Raw genomic sequence first — 26,317 nt, 5'->3', positions numbered from 1 at the left:
CTCCTCCCTGCCGACATCTACCACTGCCCACCGCCGTGCACCTTTGTTCCACTCCATCTCGCCCGCCCCGGCTTCCTTTCTCGTCGTCTTCGATCCACTCCTATCTCTTGCACTCAAGAGAGGGAGAGGGAGAGGGAGAGGGAGAGGGAGAGAAAAAAGGTGATGGTCCGAGATGGAGCAAGAAAGAGAGGATATGGTGGATGAGGTGCTCTACGAGATCCGTCACCACGCAAGGCGGGCTCTCTCCTCAGATCCATCTTCGCAACAGGTCTCCTCTCTCCGACCTTCTTTTTGAATCCAATCTCTTCTTTCTTCGCTTCTTTTAACTGATCCTCCTTTTTCCTTTGGAATTCAGATGAGCAAAGGATCTAAAGTGGGTTTGTTGTCCTATCTTTCAGTTCAAGGTACGATCTTTCATATCCATCAATCTGGTTGAAACTAGATTCCTCAAACATATGATAGATTTGTCTAAAATTTGGAATTTTTGGTCCCCTGCTTAGTTTTTTGTTATTTTCTTGCCTTTACTATTTAATGTCTATGTTATAGATTACGTAGCTAGGTCTATTTTGGCTTGTGTTTCAGTTGGAACAAATGTTTATATTTGTTAATCGTTATTTTCTGGACTTCACAATTGTTATTTCTAATGTGCGTGGCTGGAGTTTAAATCTAGTATTTTCACTTGTACTATGAAGGTGTAAACCGACTTAAAGAGAAGTGGAATCAGTATAAGCGGCCGATGACGTTCAAGAAGAAGATTTCTCTTTTTGTCTCTCCGGATGGCGAGCATGTTGCTGTGGCTGCTGAAAATCAAATCTTTATCCTGCAAAAGGATGATGACCACATGGAGCCGTGTGGCATCTTCACCAGTAAGTTTACTCGGTTTGATTTCTTGCACAAAGATTGCAAGGATGTGGATGTGAATTCCATTGACAACTCTCTTGTCCTATGATTTTTCTTTATTTTTTCTTTTTCTTTTCTATTTTGGAGGAGTGTGCTATTTTAGGGCCTTCTTAGGGTTTTGGAAATCTATGCATCACTATGATATATGTTCTGTTCTACAAGGGAGTCATTGCTGCATTTTTTAGATGGTAAATGTGTAAAAAATTTTGTAACCAAACGAAGTGTAAAACACTTCTTCAGTACTTGTTGCCAAATATGTCCTTGCAGTGACACAGAAGCTCTACCTATCTCACTTGCAAAATGGACTTAATTCAGAAAATGTTCAAATTTTCAAGTACTTCTTTTCATTGAAAGTTAGAAATCAAATGGTATATAAGAAAACTAAACTAAGAAGGCAAACTGCTTCGTCAATTATTGTGAAATTGGACAGAAAATAACCCTTGAGATGTTCCGATTAAGCAGTTTTTACTGGCTATTTGGTCCCTCTCTGTCTTTTATAGTTTATACTCTATTGTCCATACCTCTTTCTCAACTATCAAAGCTGCAACTGATTCCAACCACTCTGTGCTTCATCATAGAGAAAACTTCCCTCTCATTTGTGGACGTGCCCTTTACAATGCATGAAAAAGAATATTGGGCTTTGCCAAGAGGAAAAAAAAATCCATAAATGTTCCCTTAGTGCTCTCAGCTGTCTTCAGTCAGCATCACATCATCGCTTTTCTTGTGAAGTCTCCATTAAATCCAGAATCTGATCTATGATATAACTAGAAACAGCCTGCAACATACTTTTTTTTTGGCTGATTTAGAGGAATCTTGCAGAAACTAGTACCTGTACAAATGCTGATAGGTTCTTAGTTTTCGACATAGGCAAAGTGAGGGCTATGAATCGAATTATATACATTATTTATTTATGGATGATCTTGATATATCTCAAGCACTAAAAGATTTGAACAACAAGTGCTATTCTTGTAATATCCTTGAACATCATTTGATCTATACTGCCTGCAGCTTTGTAAAGGCCTTCAGCCATATCAAACTTCATTGTGTATCTTCAAATTGTCTGAAGACCCACAAAGGATAACTTTTTTAACCAGGCCTTGGCTGATTTAGAGCCTGACTTTTTTTCAGTTCAAGGTAAAAAAACTTCAAAGGGTGAAGGAAAAATATGTATATAATATTTCCCTTCACAGCTTTAGATTTGAGTTAACATCAGAAATGCTGGTGGTCAATAGAACCAACTGCCAGTTGGATGCGTGAAAGTATCTGCTTAGTGACCAGTTTCAAGGAAAATTTCCCTTAGATATGAAAGTTCCTCTTCTCCAATCTCTTTTACAATCCTTTCCCCCTAGACATTTCAGCACCTTGTTAAATGTAGTGAATCTGGTGCTCGTATGAGTTCGTGAGACTGAAAGTGTAGAAAAAAAATATCTGTAGGTCCAAAGTGCCCATAGAAATCTAGGAGGAACTGACATGGAAAAGGTAACCGGATGTTGTTGTTGCACTGAAAAATTTTGCATTGCAATATGCATGTTTTATGTTGACAAATTTTTTTTTTTTTGGGTAAAATTACGAAGTACATGGTGACACAAGGTATGAATTCTTGTTATGAAAATCCAAATAAAAGTTGACCTTGACATTCTACACTCAAAAAAGAACATACCCCCTGAAAAAACCACAGCAAATTTGGGAATAAGACAAAGCCATATGCATCAAAATAGATTTCCAACATATTGAGAATTGCCTGAATTGGAGTGTGCTTGATGAAGGAAGGGCCATTCTATAGAGCTGATTTCATGCGAAAGATACTCCCTGAAGTAAAACATCTAAAAAACATTGATTCTTGGGTTCAAACAGTGTATATTTGGCATCTTCCTAACTAGTAAGTTTGCATTGAGAATGAATCCTAAGCATTCTTAAGTTTGTTAAACAAAGTAAACTTATTTTACCATCAACATTAACAGATATAAGTAGTTAGGAAACAAGTGATCAATGTTTTAAATCCTGTGGGATGGTGTTGTCCCAATCATCCTATGGAATGGTTGTGCCACCATCCTGCTCCATCCCAACGCTTGGGACAGGAGATGTCCCAAGACGTCCCGATCGGAATGTTGGAATGATGGTGAGGATGGTATATTGTCCCGGTGTCCCCCGGGACATCCCATTAGGACTTGAATCCTTGCAAATGACTAATATTAGCAGCTAGAACCAGTTAAGGTATGGGTACTCATGATTATCGTCAAGGCAAAGTGATCTTGAATTTTTTTTCCTTAAATGTTGTCTATATGATCTACATGTTCCTTCTTGCCCTTATTCTTTCTTTGCTTTCTTTTTGATATTTACCTTGTTATGTGTGTGCCTTTTTATTATTCTTGATTTAGGAAAAAAAAGAAAGTAATATGATCTCCTCTTATATGTACCTTAATTTGAGATAAACAAATAGTCAAGAAAAATTTTCTCCTTTTTCACTATGATACTATGAAACCATTTAATTGCACAATATAATAATTTTGTAGTTATGACATGCTATGATATTCATGTTTTTGCTTCTACAATGAGAAGAAGAGGGGTGATTGAAAGATGCTTACATTAAAATTATTATATAGACAACTAAGCAATTGAAGAGGATTTTACTGTTTAATTGATTGGCACCTAGTTTTTTATTAGAATAGTAAAGATTTTATACCTTTAGATTTCTAGCTTTGAGTTAGATTATGAAATCATATAACATTTGATACCAGTTCATACCGGTACTCATGCTATTCTGTACAGTTATGACATGTAGGGCTGGTCTTGGTTTTGATTTTTGATCTTTTGATAGGTTGATAGCTATCAAGAATTTGTTTATATACTTTGGTATGTGATACTGGTATTATTTCATTGTATCGCTGTATTAAACTTTTAGTATTGCTTTCTTTCTAGCTCTAATACAATAGACAGTACCAATAGTCAAGCCCTTCGTCTATAATCTAGATATAGTTAATGAATACCAGAAAAGGTTTCTGTACTACCTAAGGATCTACTTGGCTGCGGGATTGAAAAAGGTCAGATAGATATCCTTGTCCCTCAATACCCCTTGAGGGTTCTTTTATCCTGGGGTTAGGAGAAGTGTTGTTTGTCTGGATTTGATGGGATTAATTGAAAAAGAATAGGTGGAACGAAGTAAGAGAGAGTACAAATAACCTGCCCACCTTTTACTGCTTTAACTTTGTCACACCTTTCTTGCTATTGACAAGTTAACCTGAAATAATGAGTTAAGTCCTGTTGACCAAAATAAGGTTATTCCCCAAAATGTGAGTATTTGGGGGGATCATCATATAATTCACTGCTATTCTAGAGTTATCCCACAAACAAACAGGAATTTATTAACTTTATTACATCCCCTTGGTATCAATAAAGTTAATCTGGAACAATTTAGTTAAGTCCGGTTGACCAAAATAAGATTGTTGCCCTGAAGGTGAGTGTTGGGCAGGATAATTAGATAATCCACCCCCATTCCGGTGTTATCCCACAGCCAAACAGGAATTTTATTTAGTTTTTTCTTGGATTTTCTACCTTTCCAGTTTTTTACTTAACTTTTTGGTATTTAATTATTTAAACATCACTTTTTAATTATAGTTAAAAGTTAAAAACTACACTGAAATCTTATTGATTATGTGGCATACTGGTTAGTACACTGTTTTTATACCATGTACTGGCCAAGACTGGTATAATGCTTGGTACAAGGATTGGGAGATATGGGCTGACTACCTCGTAAATGAGGACATCATGGTAAGAGTTTGGATTGTTAAAGTCAGAAGAGTGAAACATTTATTTTTAAAGTAATTTGTGGTCACAGTATATAAAGTTTGTTCGGTCTTTGAGTTTAATTATTGAAACTATATTGACCATGCTTAACTATTCACCCAATGCTTACTGGTTGTTAGATTAGAAACCTAAAGTGAGCTCTAAGAAGCAGCTGTAAAATTGTTGAAATAATCTTGTTGTTGATTAGTAGCCATGCAGGGGTACTTTGTGGTTAGCATGGAGTTAGAGAAAACATGTCTGGAGAACTGTAAGTTCACACTGGATCAGTTTGATTACTTGATTGCAAGTGCTTGAAGTGAGTTCACGTGTAGTGGAGAAACTTCGGTTCCATTATGAATAATAGGCATGGCAGAAGTGAGCATTTGGAACTACTGGACTGACATGGTCGACAGTGGTCAACCGCATTAAAAAGATGACCAGCTATGGTTGGGCATATATGACTGTGGTCAAACATGGTCAACTGAGTAATACAAGTCTGAACATGTCAACTTCCAGGTTGTCAAACTTGATAGTAACTTTGGTAATTTTTCCGCTAAAGCCACATCCTAAGTAAAGAAATATAGGACTACATCAATTACTTGACCTATTTGGGCATTTGAAATTAAATAACTTGTATGGCTTACATGTCATCTGATCCAGTTACATGCAACCTAAGGGAACATAAAGATCATATAGTGTTTTGTGGGTAGAAATTAGATATATGGTCTGCTTTACCTTGCCTGCCACTTTTATCCTATCATGTTAGCTCCTTCATTGGAACCTAATAAACAAAAGGTTTTGACTGCTTGGAAACAACTCACATCATGTCAAAGGCATCTTGGTAGTCCACCAGACCATCCTAGCTGCCACTGTTTAGACAAGGGCCTGAGGACGATGCATTTAAATATTCCATGGGTCAAGTCCTGAAGTTGTTCTCCTTTTAATGTCTTGGAGGTATTTTTGTCCCTCTTAACATGATACATGAATAATTTAATGGCCTATTTGGATGCATAGGTAGGTGTTGCCATGAATTTGAGAAAGTTTAGGAATGGAGTGAGGATATAGCAAGATATTGAAGGAAAATTTGTTATAGTTTTCTCTTGTATGTGCTGGAGTAAGATTAACTATTGTGAAGAATATCATGAAAGTCAAATTTCAGGATGTAAATATTCAACTTTACATCAAATGAAGCAACTCACTTCTTGTTTATAAAGAAAACTTGAATATCCTTTTTTGAACAAACATGGAATTTTTGGTATCATACAATATAAAGAGTTCTTTACAAAAATATGAAACTTATGTAATCATTATGTGAAGGGATTTGCTTAAATAACACAAAATTGACTTGAGATTCTAGTGCATAACTCATTTGTCAGAACTTCCTTCCATTTTCTTGGATGAAAAGTTCATAAACTCAATTTCTAAAAATAGAAGTGGCAAATAGAGTATTTGGACAACTATATTCGACCCCAAATGCATCATATGCATTCCAGTTGCTTGCTAGTTTAAGGCTTTCTTTTTGAATCTGATATATAAACAATTCTCTATAGTTACGCCTTGGAAGAAACAGAGATAACCTTGCAGCTGTTGCTGAGCAAGAGGGAGTAGAAGAGAGAGATGCTGTAGAGGTGAGGCAGGTGGTCATGTAGCCAAAAGCAGGGGCATGGGTGGAGACAAGAATATCCCAGCCAGTCTGCTAAGTATTGCCTATGAAGGGCAACAGTGGTGGTGAAGGAATTAGTGGAGAACAATAATGTGGGAAGAATCAAGGATGAGGGGAGGTAATGGAGGCGACATGGAGGAAGAAAGGAAGAGAAGTGAGCTGAAATGAGATGGGTGAAAAGAAGTCATCGGGTGAGAGGGACTTCTCATGCAAAACATGGGAAGCAAACAAATAAAAAATAGTGAAAATTTTCTTATCCATGGAATCATGGTTCTCCATGACAATTCGAACCTTTAAAACTGCATTTAGACAACTTATAGGAATGCATTCCTTTACCATTAGGATTCCTATGGAGTATTCATGTCCCATCAAATACCATGGGTATCCAAATAAACTCTAAATTTACATATTACTCTCAGCCAGGGATTCAAGTCTCAGCGGGATGTCCTGAGACGTTCCATGGGATATCGGGATGGGATACCATCCCATATGTTGGGACAGGCCGTCCCGTTGGCGTCCCAACGTCCTGATCGGGATGTGTTGGGACATCCTCTGTCCCAAGTGTCGGGATGGGACGGGACGGTGACGCATCCCATTTCATGAAAAAATCGGGACAGTCCCGTCTCACGGGATTTAAAACCTTACTCTCGGCATAATGAATATAATGTACCTCTTCAACTCCTGTGTTCTTGAAAGAAGGAATCAAACCGAGAAACATATGTGGTCGATCTTCTGTTGTGGAGAGCTATATACAAGCTGCTTTTGTAAACTCATATAATTGAGGTGAGGGAATCTCACAATATGAATTTATATGGAACTAAGGGGCAACACCTGAAGGTTCACCTTGTTTAAGTGTCTCATGCCCACCGTATCTTTTCACTCTAGAATGGGTTCTCAGATGCTTAATGAGTCTTCAAATTATTTGAAACTTGTCTATAGCATTTTCTTTTCTTTTCTTTTTAAAAAAATATACACTATTATTTACATGCTTTCTTGGTTTATGTATCTTTGCCTTGAGCTACTGGACCTTTTTTATCCGTACATTTTTGTGATTGTTAAATCAAGGAGATCCATTCCTTTGGAGCGAGGTTTGCCAAATAGGTACCAGGGCTCATACTAGTCGGCTTTTGGTTCGGTATGGTACTGTTATGTGCCTTACGAAGTCGAGGTATACTAGAGATGAACGATTGAGAGAAGAGAGGAGAGAGGGAGAAACTTTAAGGAGAGCAAGGGGAGAGAGAGGCATCGACATCAGCATTGATCGAGGGTGATAGTGTTGGTGTCAATTAAGGGCCTGAGAATCATTTCAGATCGAGGGAGAGGGCATCAACATTGATATTAGCATCAATTGAAGGAGCAACCATCTGATTCGTCGATCGAGGAAGAGGGTGTTGGCTCGATCCTTGTAGATTGTTAGAAGAGAGATTATTAGGAGAGAGAGATTGTTGAGGGGGGGAGAGAGAGAGAGGGATTTGAAGAGAAGCTGAGAGAGAGAGAGAGAGATCGTTGGTTATATATATATATGTGTGTGTGTGTGTATGTATGTATACATGTATGTATATACCTCTCCGATATGGTTAGATCTACCTTGGACAATGGGAGTCCCACGTTGATGATCTGAGCCGTTAGATTCAATCTACTACATCTAAATTGCTTATACACAAAAATCATGTGATTTGAAGATGCCTAGCCTATGCATCTAAATAGCCAAAAATTAAACCGTCTAAATAACTTTAAATTATATATGTTTTTTTGATCATTTGACGCATAGGCTAAGGGTCTCTACATCATAGAATTTTTAGTATGTAAATAGTTTAGAGATAGTAGATCACATCCAATAGCTTAGATCATCGATTTAGGACTCTCATTGTCCAATGTAGACCTGATGGGATCTGAATGGAGATCCACTCGAGTGTAGCCAAGTCCATATATATATATATGGTTTGGTAATTATTGCTTTGTAGCACATAAACTTGGTTTCTTTAGAGACAAATTTTTGAACTATTTATACTCTATAAGTATGATTTAGTTATTTGAATCATGTTTCACGTTTCCAAGTTCACTGATCTATTATGGTGAAAAATTGTAAATATAATGCACGAGTCCTTTTATCTGAAAAATCATATATAACTGCAAATTAGCTTCTCTTCAATGGTTGTTGTGTCTTATTGTTTGTTTTGGAATCAGGTAATGACAGACTCACTGTTTTTACAAATGGAGCTTGGTTGGAACCTCATGGTATTCTTGGTGTCATTGATGACTTGAGTACCCTTTACTTCATCAAAGCGAATGGGGAGGAAATGACAAGGAGAACTAGGGACCAATTAAAGTTGTCTGCACCTATCACCGACCTTGTTGTGCAGGATGAGCTAAACTCAAAAAAATCTTATTTGTAAGTCATATATAATCACTGATGGCATGTTGGGTAGAAATTTATTTGAGCAGCAGGAAACCATGCCACATGGTGCACTCCTAGCAAAATTTTAACCATTCCATAGTGTATGATGAAGAAATTTAAGTCTTTTTACAGGTGTGGCTTCTGCATTATTACAGCAGATGGTTTGATTCACCATGTTGAGGTCACTCAAGAGCCTAGTGCATGCACTAATCCAATATCTTCTTCAAGCAGTTGCATAATGCAGAGGGGTCAGTTCCCTCGTAACGTATCATGCCTGGACTTTCATCCACACCTTCCTTTGGCAGTTCTAGCTGGTGATTCTAGTGTCTCAGAAAATTCTAAAGATGGTTCCGGTATGTTCATGACATCTTAATTTTAATTTGATATGCATTTAGTTGCTTCCATCAAATTCATGTCTTCTGAATATCTCAAATTTGTATGGAATCATATATTAAACTAGCATTGAGCATCTTGGTTGAGAAGTTATGCCAATGCATCTGTATGTGTTTTCATGTCTTTTATTGTATACACACTCTTATGTTCATTTCTAACTTCATATTTCACCAGGAACCTATAGTCTATATGTATTGCATCTCACCACAAACTCAGAGCTAGAGATAATGTTCTGTAGTCCTCAACTTGAAGGATTATTTTCTTGTCCTAGAGGTCATACAAGGTTCTTAACATCTCCAAAAGTTGCAATCTCACCACAGGGCAAGTATGTGGCTACTCTTGATTTGACTGGATGCTTAAATGTTTTCAAGCTAGACAGTGAAGTGTATTCTCTTTCCTTTCTTCCTATTGCCGAGAGGGAGCACCCACACATTTCAGATTGTTTGGCATCTGGGAAGAAGAAATACTTCAAGGATATCATTGATGTCAGTTGGTGGGCTGATCATATACTTGCTTTTGCAAAGAAAAGTGGCGGTCTCATCATGTATGATATTCTCAGAGGTATGGAGATTATGGAGAAAGATCAAATTTCTGTGTCAGTCATAGAAAGAGTAGAGCATCGCAGTGGGTATGTTTTCATTTTGGAGGGTACAACATCTGGGGATTCTATGTCTGAGCATATAGGAAAAAGTTCCCAGCATATTGAGCATGACGCTTATGAAAATGATGACCAGCCAGATACTGATGGATCTTGGTGGAGTTTGATGTCATTATCTGAGAGATCTGTCTCAGAAATGTATAATATTCTGATCAGCAATCAAGAATACCAGGCTGCCTTGGACTTTGCCTCTCGTCATGATTTGGACACAGATGAAGTCTTCAAAGCACAATGGATGCATTCTGATCAAGGCATTCATGAAATAAACATGTTCTTATCTAAAATTAAAGATCAGACATTTACACTATCAGAATGTGTAGACAGAGTAGGACCTACTGAGGATGCTGTGAAGGCTTTACTTTCTTATGGGATTCATGTTACTGACCGGTATGTATTTTCCGATTCCGATGAGAGCCAGTGCAGCCTGATATGGGATATGAGGATGTTTAGGCTTCAGCTATTGCAATATAGAGACAGGTTGGAAACATTTGTGGGGATAAACATGGGAAGGTATGTGTTTTTTCTTTCCTATGATGAATGCTAAGATATGTTTTTGGTTCATAGAAAACGTATCAAACAATAGAGTCACTAGCTACTTATGCAAAAATGAAATCTTTGCTTTAGTTTGTTTAGTTTTATTTACATAATAATTTTTTGTTAAGATATTCAAAGTATCTAAAACTTCCAAGAATGTTACATGATCTAGCATCAATTAATATTTCTGGGAATATATTATAAATGTATTTCACTTCTCTATCTTCAGGAAATAGTTTATTTATTTAAAGAGAGAATGAGTTAAGAAGTTAATGCCTTAAGTACAGCAAATGCATGTGCTGCAGATGAAGGTGGTCCTGGTGGCAAGGCACCTGTCTAGGCTTCAATCTGGGTGCTTGGGTGGCTGCCCTGCCTGGAAGCCTGGAAAGACTAGGTGCCTAGGCAGTCGGGTTGTCCAAGCATCTAGGTGGGACCTCTATCAGCTACTTTTTACTACCTTGAGTTATACACTTGTATAAATCTATTTGTGTCATAAAATTGGTGGCTTTATCATTGGCTAAAATTATTACTCTCGATAAGCTCTTTAAATTTTAAATTCCTATGCTCTTTAGCTTTTGTCATCTTCATATACTATCTTCTGTTGTACAACTACTTTTTGCTTCAAGGGCGTTTGATTAATTTTTATCCTTCTGGCTTTTAGCTTTGAATGTGGTCATTTAGGCTAACCAACTCTTATGAAATTTACCAGTGCAAATCATGTCTTTGACTGTCTGTGAGTACGCTGTATCTCTGGCTGTGGCAATGTGGATCAGCTGAGGTTCTGATGCCAAGGGGTGATGAAGAAAGGTTTATGTGCTGGCTAGGGATTAGGGTGCAAGAATATTAAACTAAGATGGTATATAAAAGGTCAAAGATATAATTAAAACTTAAGAATAATAGAGATTACTTAAAAGATTTATTTAAGACCATCTAGTATTTTATTAAGACCATCTAGTATTTTATTTAATAACATGATAAAATAAGAGGGGTATATGTATTTTTGAAATGCATCAATACATACCAATTAAAAACAAATTTTATGAATATCTGTATTTAACTGTCTATTAATGGTAACTAACAAATATTTCATGTTAGTTGGTAAAACCCACATTGTATTTGTTTTGTTTGAAAGCACATGTTCAAATCAAGGTGGACTATATTAATCTATCTGCAAGCTAAAGCATGCAGCTGCCTCTTTGGATTTTCCATTTCAATTTAGCAGGCCGGAAAACAAGAGTTTTCATGTTTTATTTTTATTTAGGAGCTAAATAAGTTTTTTTGATGAAAAAACTGTTGCTCTTTGTTCAGAATATGGTTCACCGAACTATCCCAAGGTAGGCTGTCCGGGGCGTGTCAAACCATATCGGTGGCTAATCGGTGCGGTTCGGGCATTAAATTTGAAACATTGACGAAAATGAAGTGAGGGAGAAGGAAAGAGAGGAGGGGAGAGGAGCGGTGGCTCACCGAGGCCATCGGAGGGCCGTCGAGGCCTCTAAGGCTCTGCAGTCCTTCGTGAGATGTGAGAAGAGAGAGAGAGATAGAGAAAAAAGGAAGAGAAGAGGAGGGAGGGGAAGACAACAGAGAGGCCGTTGTGGGACCATCATAGGGCTGCTTGGTTGTCGTTGGACGGCCCAAAAAAATCCACGATCGCTGTGGGTTCGAAACAAAGATGAAGTCTCTGTTTCATCATATTTTTTAAAACATACGATACATAGTGAAGTAGGCAATGGGTTTGCCAGCTTCACTTAAGTGAGGTTGGTAATGTGTATCGTATTTTTTAAAAAGCATGGCAAAACAAGGGCTTCACTCCTTTTTCGAACCTACGGCAGCCATGGGGCTGTTTTGGGCTATCCAATGGTTATGGTGGCTACTCGACGACCCTCCAGCAGCCTCCCCGTCGACTTCCCCTCCCTTATCTTCTTTTCCTTCTCCTCTTTCTGCTCTTATTTTCTCGCAGAGGACTACGGAGCTCGGGAGGCCTCGATGGCCCTCTGGTGGCCTCCATGGTCCTCCAATGGCCACCGCCGACGTCTCCGCTGGCCTCCCTTTCTTTCCCTCCCTCTCCCTCCCTCCCCCCTCTTTTTCGCTCTTTTTTCCTCCCCGGTTCATCTCTCGTTTTAGTATTGATTCGGACCTAGTACGGGGGCTTTCTGGCTTGAACTATTGGCTGTCTGGCACGAGATCCGGTTCTAAGTTGGCGATCCTTGGTTTAGATGCTTGTAAGTACTCAATTCAATGCATTGCATGACTGCATTTCCAATCATTATTTACAAATATGCTACCGCTTATATGTAGTCTCTTGAAGACTGCATTTTCTGTTGCATTATCCTATTAAATTTAAAACTCTAAAAATGTTTCGGTCCCTTTGTCTAGTTTCTGTTCAGTATATGGTACTAGTGAACATTTCTCACTTTTGTCATATTCCTCAACATACCAATGCAGAAATTTTGCCTCTTTTTGACAGTAGGAGAAATATGTTGGTGAGTGATGGTTGGTCTTTCACTATGTCCTTCAGTCCACAAACTTTTGCCTGGAGAAAAAGAAATTGTTTGTCCAGAAGCCAAAAGAGTTTTTCATACTATATTTGATGGCTAGTGTAAATTTCAGTTGTAGTCTCTGATATGGGATTGATATCTCGCTTAGTTCCTTCATGTGAAATCAAGCTCTTAGAAGTGCATTACCATGTACAAAGTTAGGCTTGCTGAATTTTATGTTCTCTTAACCAACTGCTGTTTTTTTTTTTCCTTCCAGGTTTTCATCGCAGGAATATTGCAAATTCCGTTCTGTGCATCTTGCAGAAGTTGCTCTAGCTCTTGCTGAAACTGGGAGAATTGGGGCCCTTAATTTGCTCTTCAAGCGTCATCCTTATTCGATCTCCCCTAGAATTTTGGACATCCTGTCATCAATCCCAGAGACGGTACCTGTTCAATCGTATGGTCAGCTTTTACCAGGGAGGTCTCCTCCTAGCATCATCGTGCTAAGAGATGGTGATTGGGTTGAATGTGAGAAGATGGTATCCTTTATAAATAAATTACCAAGCGGTTCCGAGAAAAGTGATCAATTTTTGACTGAAATCATGTTGAAGCATTCCCAAGGCCTTGTTTGGCCATCAGTTGCTGAACTTTCTGACTGGTACAGGAATAGAGCAAGGGAAATTGATAACTTAAGTGGGCAGCTGGAGAATTGCCTTTCCTTGGCGGAGTTTGCATGTCACAAGGGTATCGTGGAACTGCAGCAGTTTCTTGAAGACATCTCATACTTACATCAGCTCATTTATTCTGATGGATTAGATCAAGATTTTATTATGAGTCTCATCATGTGGGAACAATTGCCAGACTATGAGAAATTTAAAATGATGCTCAAGGGAGTTAAAGAGGACATGGTAGTGCAAAGACTGCAAGAAAGAGCTATTCCATTTATGCAAAACCGGGATTTTGCTGAAACCTTAGGTTCTCAAAATCAGGTGAAAGAAGACCATTCCTTTGTACATTGTGCATATGAAGAATCATTCCTGGTCAGATGGTTGAAGGAGATTGCTGCAGAGAATCGGTTAGACATATGTTTGTCAGTAATTGAAAATGGATGCGGGGAATTGCCAGTTGATGGCCTTTTTAAAGATGAAAGAGAAACAATAGAAACTGCACTGCAATGCATATATTTGTGCACTCTTATGGATCAGTGGAATATGATGGCATCAATTTTGTCAAAGCTTCCGCGTAATAAATTAAGTGAGAACTCATCTGAAGCTGGCACAAATTTTACTCCAAGGCATGGTACGCGGAGTCTTGGAGTTACCAAGTTTTCTGACATGACCAATCAACTTGGAAAATTACAAGTGCTCTCAAATTCAGCAAGCTTGCACAACGGAGTATTTGTTTCAGAAGATTCTGGACGATGCACGAACCAATTAGATGCTGATCTAATCAATGATAATTTGGAAAAGAGAATAAAAGTCGCAGAAGGCCATGTAGAAGTGGGGAGGCTGTTGGCATATTATCAGGTTTTAATCTTTCTAGTTTCATCTTGTGCAATCTTTTCTGTATCTTTTATTGGAATGTTTATCTGTACTTGAGAGTGTTTCTTTGCTTTCCATGCTGTCACTCCATTGCCTACACAAAGCATAATTTTTCCTTTTGGCTATATCTTGTAAACTTACTCTGGTTGAATTTCTGTTTTGAGACCACCAACTAAAAAATAAAATCCAACAAATTAGAAAGTAACAATTTATAAAAAACATAGAAAATAAATATAAAGTTATATTCTATTCTAATATAAATTACAAGCTAACAAATGAAGGCAAATTCCATGTCCATCAAGTTAACTATTATATCAAAAAGTTAGTAGAGAATCTAAAGGGATAGATAAGGGGAAGTGAATTATAGATGACACTAAGTTTGTTGAGATATTTAATGCAGACATAACCATTCCATGTCCCTCAAGTTAACTATTATATCAAAAAGTCAGTAGAGAATCTAAAGAGATAGATAAGGGGAAGTGAATTATAGATGACACTAAGTTTGTTGAGATATTTAATGCAGGCATAATCAAATGTTTAATCAAATCTGTCCATTCAAAATAAAAAGGAAAGTAAAAACTAATGATAACGAAGATCTATAATACAACAAGCTCCAATCGAACAAATAGTGTGTGTGTGTGTTTGTGGATCAGGTCAGGTTGCGTCCAGGTTACCCGACTCCTTAATCCAGATCTGACCTGATACAAATGGGTTTCTCAAAACTGGAACCAAAGCTGACCTCATCCTATCTAAAGCCAGAACCAAACCAGCCCAACAAATTGGTTCAGTTCGGTTTTGATTGACCCAAATGCATGTGCACCCCTTGTTATTTATATTTTAGATTGAGGTTCTCATACCATTTGTTTATCTGCAGGTCCCAAAACCAATGAGTTTCTTTTTGAGTGCTCAATCAGATGAAAAGAATGTGAAACAACTTCTTCGACTTATTCTGTCAAAGTTTGGCCGTCGGCAGCCCAGTAGATCAGATAATGATTGGGCTAACATGTGGCGAGATATGCAATGTTTTCAGGAGAAGGCATTTCCTTTCCTTGATTTAGAATATATGCTGACTGAATTTATTAGAGGGCTTTTAAAAGCTGGTAAATTCTCCCTTGCTAGGAACTATCTTAAAGGGACAGGTTCAATTGCATTGACTACGGAAAAGGCTGAAAATCTTGTTATTCAAGCAGCAAGGGAATATTTCTTCTCAGCTTCTAGTCTGTCCTGTAATGAAGTAAGTAGTAGTCAGAAAAAGTTGTATTCCATGCATATGCTGATTATCCAATAATTTTCTGTGTACTTGATAACTATACACCATTGCGATCTATTCTTGGAAGCTGATATTGACCTAAAAACCTTAAGAAAATATCAACACATTCTAAATAATATTACGAATACAAGCCATGTCAATAAGTCATCTAGGGTCTTTCTTGACTTTAGCCTAGAACCAAGAGATCTGCAGAATTCCCCCTTTTTAATAAGAACTTGCAATTTTTTATTTTTTATCTTTTAGGGTGGTGGCGAGTTTGAGTTATACGAAACATATACTGCAGTTGATATTGTGAACATCAGTATGGACTATGGATTAGTCATTCACTTTGCAATCATTTGTTACCCACTAAGTTTGGCTACATCTGATTAAATTTATCTAGTTAGTTGAGCTACAGAATCTATGTTTGGTTCATTACCTCTCTAATTGGCGTCCCAAATGGTGATTATATGCTAATTGGATGTTTTGTATCTATACTATCAAAATTGATAGGGTGAAATGGATGATAGGTTTCTCCTTTGACAGCCAGTGGAGAAATAGCCCAGTGTGTTGGGTTCACCTCTCACTCGTGGGAAGAGTTTCATGTTCAAAACTCAAACCTGGGTGAGTTCAGAACATATGGGTGTCATTTGCCTGGTAATGCAATGGGTGTAGGATCTGTATAACGGTTTAATTCAAAAAAGCATGGACAGTCCAGAGGGTGGTGCTTGGCACAGTTCTACAAGATTTCATTGTCATTTGGAAGTATTTCATCATGATTTGATGAAGTCAAAATGCAATCTAGTATCAGTTTAGTATGGCGATTATGTATTATATATCCATTGACCTGTTTTACGGACTCTTGTAACAGATTCACTTCACCCTGAAGTTTTCCTTTTAATGCATCTCAAGGATCACCAAGTTGATTTATTACTTCCCAATAATCTCTCTTCATTTTGGTGCTCTAAATTGTTCAAATAATAGAAGTAGGGTTAAAACAAAACAGTAAAGGTCAAACATCTCCTTTTCCAGCAATTTACTATCAATTGCTAAAGCAATAATTTGAGAAAAGCAATTGGACTTTTTGTGTCTTCAGCACTCCACATAGACTGAATCTTGCTGTAATTTTGCAGATCTGGAAGGCTAAGGAATGTTTAAGTCTCTTTCCAAATAGCAGAAGTGTTAAAGCAGAGGCTGATATTATCGATGCTCTCACCATCAGACTTCCAAATCTTGGAGTGATTCTTCTTCCCGTGCAGTTTAGACAGATACGAAATCCTATGGAAATCATTAACATGGTGATTTCAAGTCAAACTGGAGCATATCTTAATGTAGAGGAACTCATTGAAATTGGTAAATTGCTTGGATTGAGCTCTCAGGATGATATAGCAGCTGTAGAAGAAGCTGTTGCTAGAGAAGCAGCAATTGCTGGTGATCTGCAACTGGCTTTTGATCTTTGTCTGGTTTTGGCAAAAAAAGGGCATGGACCGATTTGGGACCTATGTGCTGCAATTGCAAGGGGTCCACATCTTGACAACATGGATACAAATTCTCGAAAGCAACTTTTGGGTTTTGCTTTGAGCCACTGTGATGAGGAATCAATTGGGGAATTACTGAATGCTTGGAAGGAGGTTGATATGCGTCTTCAACTTGAGCAGCTTATCACTTTGACAGGGACAAATCCTCCAAACTTCTCTGTTCAAGGCCCTTCAATAATCTCACTTCCTGTCCATAGTGTTCAAGATATATTTGACATAAGAGACAGCTTAGATTCTGTGCAACTTGATCCTTGTAACAAAAGAGGGAATAATGATGTTCACTTTAATAATATAAAGCAAATACTTTCCAATGTTGGCAAGGACTTACCAACTGAAGATGGGATTAAATGGGATTCTCTTTTGAGAGAAAATAAGAGAGTCTTATCATTTGCTGCATTAGAGCTTCCTTGGCTTCTTGAGTTATGTGGTAAAGAAGAATATTGTAAAAAAACAATTCCTGGCACAAAAACTCCTTTTAGAAAACATAACATTTCCATACGAATGCAAGTTTTGGTCAGTATCCTCTATTGGTTGGCCAACAACGGTATTGTGCCAAGTGATGATCTGATTGCATCTCTTGCAAAGTCCATCATGGAACCTCCTGTCACTGAAGCAGATGATGTTCTTGGGTGCTCATATTTGTTAAATCTCGTGGATGCTTTCCATGGAGTGGAAATAATAGAGGAACAACTGAAAAGAAGAGAAGCATATCAAGAAATTTACAGCATCATGAATATAGGGATGGCATATAGTTCACTGAACAACTCTCAGAAAGAATGCTCGAGTCCTAATCAGAGAAGGAAGATGTTGCTGAACAAATTCCATGAAAAGCATGCATCATTTAGTTCAGGTAGTTTACTTACAACCATTTGAGATCCTTACTATTGAGACATGTGCTGAAAAAAAATTTCATAAGGTCAATTTCAACAATTATTTTAAAACATTGAGTGCATTGTGATGGTGCAGGGAGATAGCTGAGCCACCATCAGCAAACAATCAAAAAAGGCAGTGAACTGCGACATTGATAAAAAAGTTTTTTATAATTTAACCTATAACAATTTTTCCATGAAACTGATAAATGCCTGTATTTTTCAGCAAAATGCTTGCTAAAAAGAGAAATTTGACCTTTCAATTGCATATAGAGACTCTCATGCCTATTCAATAATAGAAGACAGAACAGAGCACACCATTAACAAAACCTGATGTTTCTTCTGTCTTGAAAGTGTCTGTGGTTTGAAATTAATAATTCATTAATCTATTTTTCTCTTCCCTTGGTTTATCTCTATCAGATGAAATAGACCAGATTGATAAAGTGCAATCAACATTCTGGAGAGAGTGGAAAACAAAGTTAGAAGAGCAGAAACGGCTTGCTGATCAAGCAAGAGAACTAGAGCAAATAATTCCTGAAGTAGAAACTGCCCGCTTTTTATCAGGGGACGTCAATTACATCAGGAATGTTGTTTACTCCTTCATTGATTCAGTAAAGATGGAGAAGAAACATATTCTTAAAGAAGCAGTTAAGTTGGCTGATACCTATGGCTTGAATCGTACCGAGGTCTCTCTCTCTCTCCCCCCCTCTCCCCCCTTCTCTCTCTCGTGCCCCCCTCTCTCTCTCACTCACACATGTATGCAGGCATACACATGCTTATGCTGATGTGTGCAGCATACTTGCCGCTTTACCCCTTTCTCGATCTATGTACTAGATCTTGACATGTGCAATGCGTGTGATTGGTTGTGAGGGACTTGGAATTTCTAATTTTTTCTTAGATATATATTTTCTTCTTTTCTAATACAGTTTTCTTTTTTAATTGGAAGTGGGAGCCGAGTTATTCAAAAGAAATAAGAGACATTGAAGAAAAAGAAAATAAGTAGACCATTGTGATCTCAACCACAGTCTAGATATTTTTTAAGAATTTTTTTCCCCTGAGGTCTATCTATTTTTTCTTTCCGTCCTGCTGTTCTTTTTGGTAATCCGGTCCAACCTTATCAAAATCCTGAAGTTAAGGTATTTCACCTTTTTTATTGTTTCTTAGGATCTCCCAAACTGTCAATTTGAACTAGTTGGAAGCTTCTGCTTCTCATCTCCTGTTTCTTAATAACCACTCAATGCCGTGAGATTTCATGTGATGTGCGCTGAATGACCGACGGTTGTTCTGGATATGTAGTAAGAGATGGGCACACGCCCACCAACCTGCCTGATGTGTTCAATGTTCTGTTATTTTCCCTATCAGATGAGCATGCTCCTTACTGTTGCTCTTTTGTAGGTGCTACTACAATTCTTTGGCTGTGCTCTAGTATCTGAACATTGGGGAAATGATGATATTCTTGCCGAAATTTCAGAATTTAGAGAGGACATAGTCAAACATGCTACTGGAGTCATTAATATGATCTTCTCCATTGTCTACCAAGAAATTGATGGGCATAACAAGCAACGGCTTTCCTACATCTATAATATACTCTCAGCCTGCTTCTTGCGTTTGAGGAGAACTGAAGATCCGGCATTGGTAACATACTTGGAACAAGGACATATAAATATGCTCGAGCCATTTCAATTTTATAAAGTTCTTGAACAAGAATGCCAGAGAATATCTTTCATCAATGGACTGAACTTTAAAAATATTGCTGGACTGGATGATTTAAATTTTGAGCATTTCAATGAAGAAATCTGCAATAACGTTCATGAATCTACTGTGGAAGCTCTAGCAGATACTGTGCGGTCCCTTGTTAGTCTGTATGATGATTCACAAGCCAAGGGTCTCATATCATGGGAGGGTGTGTACAAGCATCATGTTCTAGGCCAATTGGCATTTTTAGAAGGCCGAAATGAAGCAAGGTCAAATAGCATAAATGCTGATGAGCTGCAAGCCCTTATCGAAGAGAATGAGCTGAATTATGACAGGTGCAAGAAATATGTCAGAGCTCTGCCAAAAGCAGATATATCATACATTATTGGGAGATACTGCACACTATGTTTTCCTTGTAATTTTTCAAGGAGCCTGCCAGATAACCCTGCATGGAAGGATTGTCTGATCATGCTTTTAACTTTTTGGATCAGAATGGTCGAAAATATTTCAGATAAATTGACTACTGAAGGCTTTTTGGAAAAGCCTCTTCATTCTGAGCCAAAGAATCTGTTAAGATGTCTGAATGTTTTTAAAATATTGGTGATGGAAAATGAGGTATCTGCAGATCAAGGCTGGAGTACTGTCTCCAACTATGTTAAATTTGGCCTTGTGGGTGGTTTGACTTTGGACATCTTACCTTTTTGCAAAGCCATGGTTTTTTCAGGGTGTGCTTTTAGGTCGATTGCTGAAGCATATTCTAAAGCAGAACCACATCCAGCAGTCTCTAGTTTGGACAGCAAGGGTCGGGATCTTCTAGATCTCTACATCAATTTGGCGGATACATTTTTATCAGATTTAAGGAGTTCCAATGAGCACCAAAACTTGCATCATCTGCTGTCCTCTCTGAGCAAGTTGGTAGGTAACCACAATGAAGATCTTATGATGATCAGATCTGAAGTGTGGGCAAAATTGAGTGCATTTTCAGATAACATGCAGCTAGAAAGTCACAGACGGGTGTATGCTTTGCAGCTGATGCAATCAATCACAGGAAGAAATCTCAAAAGCCTTCCAGCTGAACTTGTTTCAGAGGTCGAACCATGGGAAGAATGGGATGAGTCTGGCTGCGTGAACACTGATGTGGCTGCAGAGGGAGCTGATGTGTCTAGCAGTATTACAAGCACTTTAGTTGCCCTTAAATCATCGCAGCTGGCTGCAGCAATTTCCCCGAATATCAAGATTACTCCGGAGGATCTAATGACCGTTGATTCAGCAGTTTCCTGTTTTTTACGCCTATCTGAGAGTGTTGATTCTGTAGAAAATCTACATGTTTTGCGAGCTGTTTTAGAAGAATGGGAAGAGTTATTTTCTGCAAAAACAGAGAAGGAAATGACCAATGAATCACCCAAGGAATCCACCAACTGGAGCAGTGATGGTTGGGATGAGGGCTGGGAAAATCTTCCAGAAGAGTTGGTCAATATGGATGGAAAGCAAGATGGTTGTATTATCGTTCGTCCCCTTCATGCTTGTTGGATGGAGGTCATTAGAAGGTTCATTGAACTTTCCAAACCTGGTGTGGTGTTGGAACTGCTGGCACAATCATCTTCAGTGACTGATGCTACATTGCTAAATGAAGATGAGGCCCAGAGAATGTTTCAGCATGTGGTTGGTGTTGACTGCTTCATGGCTTTGAAAATGCTGCTGCTACTCCCTTATGAGGGCCTCCATTCTCAATGCTTATGCTTGGTGGAGGCTAAACTTAGAGAAGGAAGCATTTCCTGTACATCAAATGCAAATGATTATGAGCTTCTAGCACTTCTATTATCATCTGGAGCCCTACATCAGATTGCCACTGATCCATCCTATTCCAAAGTGCTATCTCACATCTGCTTTTCAATGGGGCATCTTGCTCGGATTTGCCAGGAAGATATGCTTAAATATAGCAAGGGTGATAGAAGCAGGTTACACCAGAATAGCTCATCACTATTTGCAAGGGTTCTGTTGCCATGTTTCATATCCGAGCTCGTCACTGCCGGACAATCTATGTTGGCTGGGTTCATCATTTCCCGGTGGATGCACACTCATGCATCCCTCGGCCTTATTGATGTCGCCGAGGTGAGTCTAAGAAGGTATTTGGAAGGACAGTTCCTCCAAGCACAGGCACGAGGTGGTGGTGAGGCTGGTTTTGAAGAGTTGGGCTCATGTGGGTCCTTGGTGTATGCAGTTTCCAGTCTAAGAGTTAAGTTGGTAAGCCTGCTGCAATCTGCTTTGTTAGCTCTTCCAGATAACAATGCAAAATAAGATCAAATTTTTGCTATTGTACATGTGAATGCATTTGATGTAATATCAATAGTTCTGTGATTTTAGATTAGGAATATATACACAATATCCAAGTCCATAGAAATATTTAATGATTCGAAAAAGGTTTATTTTTAACACTACCTGGATGGCAGTGCATTCCAAAGTTTCCGAGTATTTGAATCTATAGATGGGAGTCTACCACACACAGAGCATGTTCTTTATGTAGAGAAATTCTTGTAGATGTGAGTCTACCACGCACAGAGCATGTTTTTTATGTAGAGAAATTCTTTGTGCACCGCAGAAAATGTAGAAAATTCAACGTGGAATATACCAATTTATGTGATTGGTCTATGTAGTCATTGATGTAGTCATCGATTCCTAATGCACATTTAATATCTACAGTTTCATTTTTTTATTTAAAAATTTTGTATGATGAAAATATCTTTATTTTTTGAAAAAAATTATGACATCTTGTGGTATATTATGATTTTTTATGCACAGGATGTCATAATATAGTCCAAAAAATTATGACATTCTGTATCAAATTATAATTTTCTGTATATAAAATATTATAATATATTATAATATGGTCTAAGATGTCATAATATGGTTCAGAATATCATAATATAAGAGGGATATGTTAGTCTAATCATTTTTCAACGCGTATTTAATACCTACAGTTTTATTTTTTCGTTTGAAAATTTTGAATGATAAAAATATCTCTGTTCTTTGAAAAAAATTATGACATCCTATGCATATTATGACATCCTGCGTTATATTATGACATTCTATGGATAAAAATTATGATTTTCTGGAAGTCAGAACATAGGATGTCATAATTTTTTTAAAGATCATGGGCATTTTCATCATTCAAAATTTTAAACAAAAAAGTAAAGCTGCAGATATTAAATGCACATTGAAAAGCGGTGACTACATGGATCAATCGGATAAGGTGGTGCGCTCCACATCAAATTTTTTACACCGTTTGTGGTGTGCAAAGAATTTTCCTCTTTATGTATTGCAACATGAGGTGGCAACCAGGTAGGTCCAAACTAAGTTCCTATAATTCTACGGAAGTCCTCAATGGTTGCCACTCGTGCCCGCATAAATCATGCCGTAGTGTCTGAATTTTACACCTACCATTGTAGTACTACTATATGGTTGAAAGTATTGATAGAAATTTGAAGATTTATTTTTGTATTAAAATCAATGCAAATATTGATAGAAATTTGAAGATTCGATTAATATCCGTATTCGTATTCATATCCATCAAAGAAAAATGAATATGGATATGGATAGATAACTATTCGATCTGCATCTGAATATTTGAATTTACATGTAATCATATATAATCATATATAATATTTATTAATTTTTTAAAAAATATATAATCATATAAATATATTATTAATTTGATTTATTTTTAATTTTATAACTATAAAATTGAATTATCTAACTTATATCTATAATTATATTCATTCTTCTAGTATCCAAATTATATTCATATCCATTTAAAACTTATATCTAACTTATAGCATTTATTTTTACATCCGAATAATATCCATTTGTATTTATCCAGCAAAACAAATGTGGATATGGATATGCTGGTATTCAATCTGAATTTAGCCCTAAGTGTGGCCAAATCTATTGCAACCTAAAGCAAATTATCATGCAAAATAGTTGCATTTGCATGCACTTGGATGCCCAAGGCCAAAATGTTTGAGGTATGGCTTTTTGATAGTTTAATTGGACACTAAAGGATGAACTTACGAGTTGGGATCCTATGAGGTGCATATTTAGTAGGGATGGCAAACCTGTTGGAAACGATACAGATGAGGTCGGGTACATGATAGGTAAAAAAATGTCCATTTGAGTTTGATTTTTTTGTCAAGTGCATAAAAAGTGTAGCTTGAATAGGATCATTTTATTAAATAGATAACTTGATCTAATCTATAATGGGTCGAATCATGTTTAAAAAGGTTAAATGAGTCAAGCATCACCATCCCCTAATTTTTAGAGGAAGGCACATATTTAGATGGGTGATACATCACTGAGATATTTAGATGGGTGATACATCACTGAGATGGAGGATGGCCATCCATCTATGATGTGATATCGCAGCCCAAAAAAGAGCCCAAATTAGAGGTGTGTGATTTTTAAAGCAGGTCTGAAATTAGAATAAAAACAAAGAATAAGCCAATAGGTGCTCTAAACATGTTGGAAATCCTGACCCTGGAAATCAGAACTCCCGATGGAGTTCTGTCCTTCTACAATGAAGACTCCAACTTCGAATTCGACTTGGATTTCTAACTTAATCACTCTTTGTTGGCCTCTATTTAAAGCCTTCAATCTCTCTTTTGAAGCCGACCATCTTAAATTTCAGCCCTTAGTCTCACCGGTATTATCCCAAATTACCATTCTAAAGACCAACCGCCACAATCACTACTACAGGACAGGGATATAGTAGTGGTTCAGAACCACTGTTATAGCCCAAAAAATCACTACCATAGTCTATGGCAGTGGTTTCACAACTGTTGTCACTGTCGTCGTCGTCGTAGATCTATGATAGTGGTTGTTGCAGCGGTTACGGTAACCATTACCGTACATGGATATAGCAGTGGTTATTAAACCACTACTAAAACTAGATCTATCGCAGTGGTATATAGCAGCGGTTGGTAAATCGCTACTATAGTATCTACAGCAGCGGTTCCTAAACCGCTGTTATAGAGTCTACAGCAGCGGTTCCTAAACCCTGCTATAGAGTCTACAGTAGCAGTTCCTAAATTGCTGCTAACCGCCACTGTAGATTATGACAGCGGTTGGCACAGATGTATGGCAACGGTTGGCATGGATATGACAGCAGTTGCGCAACCACTGCCGTAGGCTGTTGGATAGCAAAAAAAATATAATTTTTTTTATCTGATAAATACAGTTCAATATATAATTATTCAAATTAAAATTTGAAAGAATCAAAAATTTTACATAAAACAATAATAATGCAGAAATATTTCAAATATTCAAATTTTATTACTGATCAAATTGTATTATAATATTTTTCAAATAAAAATAAAATACATCAAAAATCTGCTAAATCTAAATCATCCTCTCCAAGCATCTCGTCATCATCGGGAGGGACTGGAGCAGGAGCTGGAGCTGGAGAGGCTGGAGCAGGAGCTGGAGGGCCTGGAGCTAAAACGTTGGCCAACATATTTTGAATGTTCGAAAAATCAGCTCCAAGATGAGTAGAGAGCTGTGTCACCATAGTGGACATGATGCTCTGTAGCTAAGATGCGCGCTCTTCAACCTGAGATGCATGCTCCTGAGCCTGAGCTGCCTGCATCAAGACCTCATCAAGCTGCTCCTGGCTGACAACCCCGGAAGCATATGAGGAGATGCTCACCTCAGACCAGTAGTTTGTCGATATATATCCGAGCCTGCAATGAATCCTCCCAGAGTGCTCAGATCCCAAGATCTGAGACAGATGGTCATGGGGGCTAGAGGTGTCTGGGCTCTTGTTTGCAAGCGTGTCTAATTGCTCCTGAAAATTATAAATTTAAATAAAATCTCATAAGAAATGCTACAATACTAATCATACTCTAGTTATTATTTACAAAAATCATTCTGATCATGGCGTTCATCGGCCTACCCTTCTTGTCCATACGATTGGATCGAAAGATGGTGCTACGGATGGGCATCACCCCCTCTCTCGTCAGCTATAACAATCAATCAACTTGTTAGAAATATGTAAAAAAATAATAATTTAATATAAACTAAGGATCAGAATTCATTACCTTTCTATACACATGACCGGCCATAGATTCAAGGCCAAGAGCGTGCGTATACTCCTGAGCAGCCTGGTTCTCCCAGTTCTGATGGGAGGTAGCCTAAAAAATATTTAAATCACATAAATTAAAATCAAATATAATTATCAGTGTAATAAAAAATTTATAAGTTACAAATTAAACCTGAAACTTCTAGCTCCTCCAATGCCTGATCATCCCCTCCCACTGACTCGGGGGATAGTCCTGGATCTAAGGAACAAGCTCCTCCTCAGTGTCCCTATGGTGCTCTAGTCACTCTTTATGGAGCTTGACCTTATAGTTTTGGTATAATTTTTCAATCTTTTGCAGTCGGACATCTTGAGCCCTCTCATGATCTGAGAAGTCGTACCTCTTCTGCACAAAATTATCAGAAGTCAGTTATGAAATTATTCTAATCAAACATATCACATGCATATATATAATTAAGATACACTTATCCAAATCTCCTCCCACACCTAATTCTTGACACCAGCATCTATCAATCATCAGTCTACGGGCAGTAT

General features: G+C 37.7%; 1 protein-coding gene across 1 annotated transcript; it reads left to right on the top strand.

Moving 5' to 3' along the window:
* On the top strand, positions 1–22,133 carry LOC105032683 (MAG2-interacting protein 2). Its single transcript, XM_073243811.1, has 11 exons — positions 1–268; positions 356–404; positions 693–866; positions 8,534–8,738; positions 8,877–9,097; positions 9,312–10,305; positions 13,081–14,329; positions 15,219–15,578; positions 16,727–17,981; positions 18,421–18,686; positions 19,396–22,133. The coding sequence occupies exons 1-11, from the start codon at positions 173–175 to the stop codon at positions 21,991–21,993; spliced, it is 7,467 nt and encodes a 2,488-aa protein (XP_073099912.1). The 5' UTR covers positions 1–172; the 3' UTR covers positions 21,994–22,133.
* The last annotated feature ends 4,184 nt before the right edge of the window (positions 22,134–26,317 follow it).

This window comes from Elaeis guineensis, chromosome 9 (genome assembly GCF_000442705.2).
Source record: "Elaeis guineensis isolate ETL-2024a chromosome 9, EG11, whole genome shotgun sequence".
Taxonomy (NCBI): Eukaryota; Viridiplantae; Streptophyta; class Magnoliopsida; order Arecales; family Arecaceae; genus Elaeis; species Elaeis guineensis.
The sequence above is the reverse complement of the archived record's forward strand: the minus strand, read 5'-3'. Positions and strand labels throughout refer to the sequence as shown.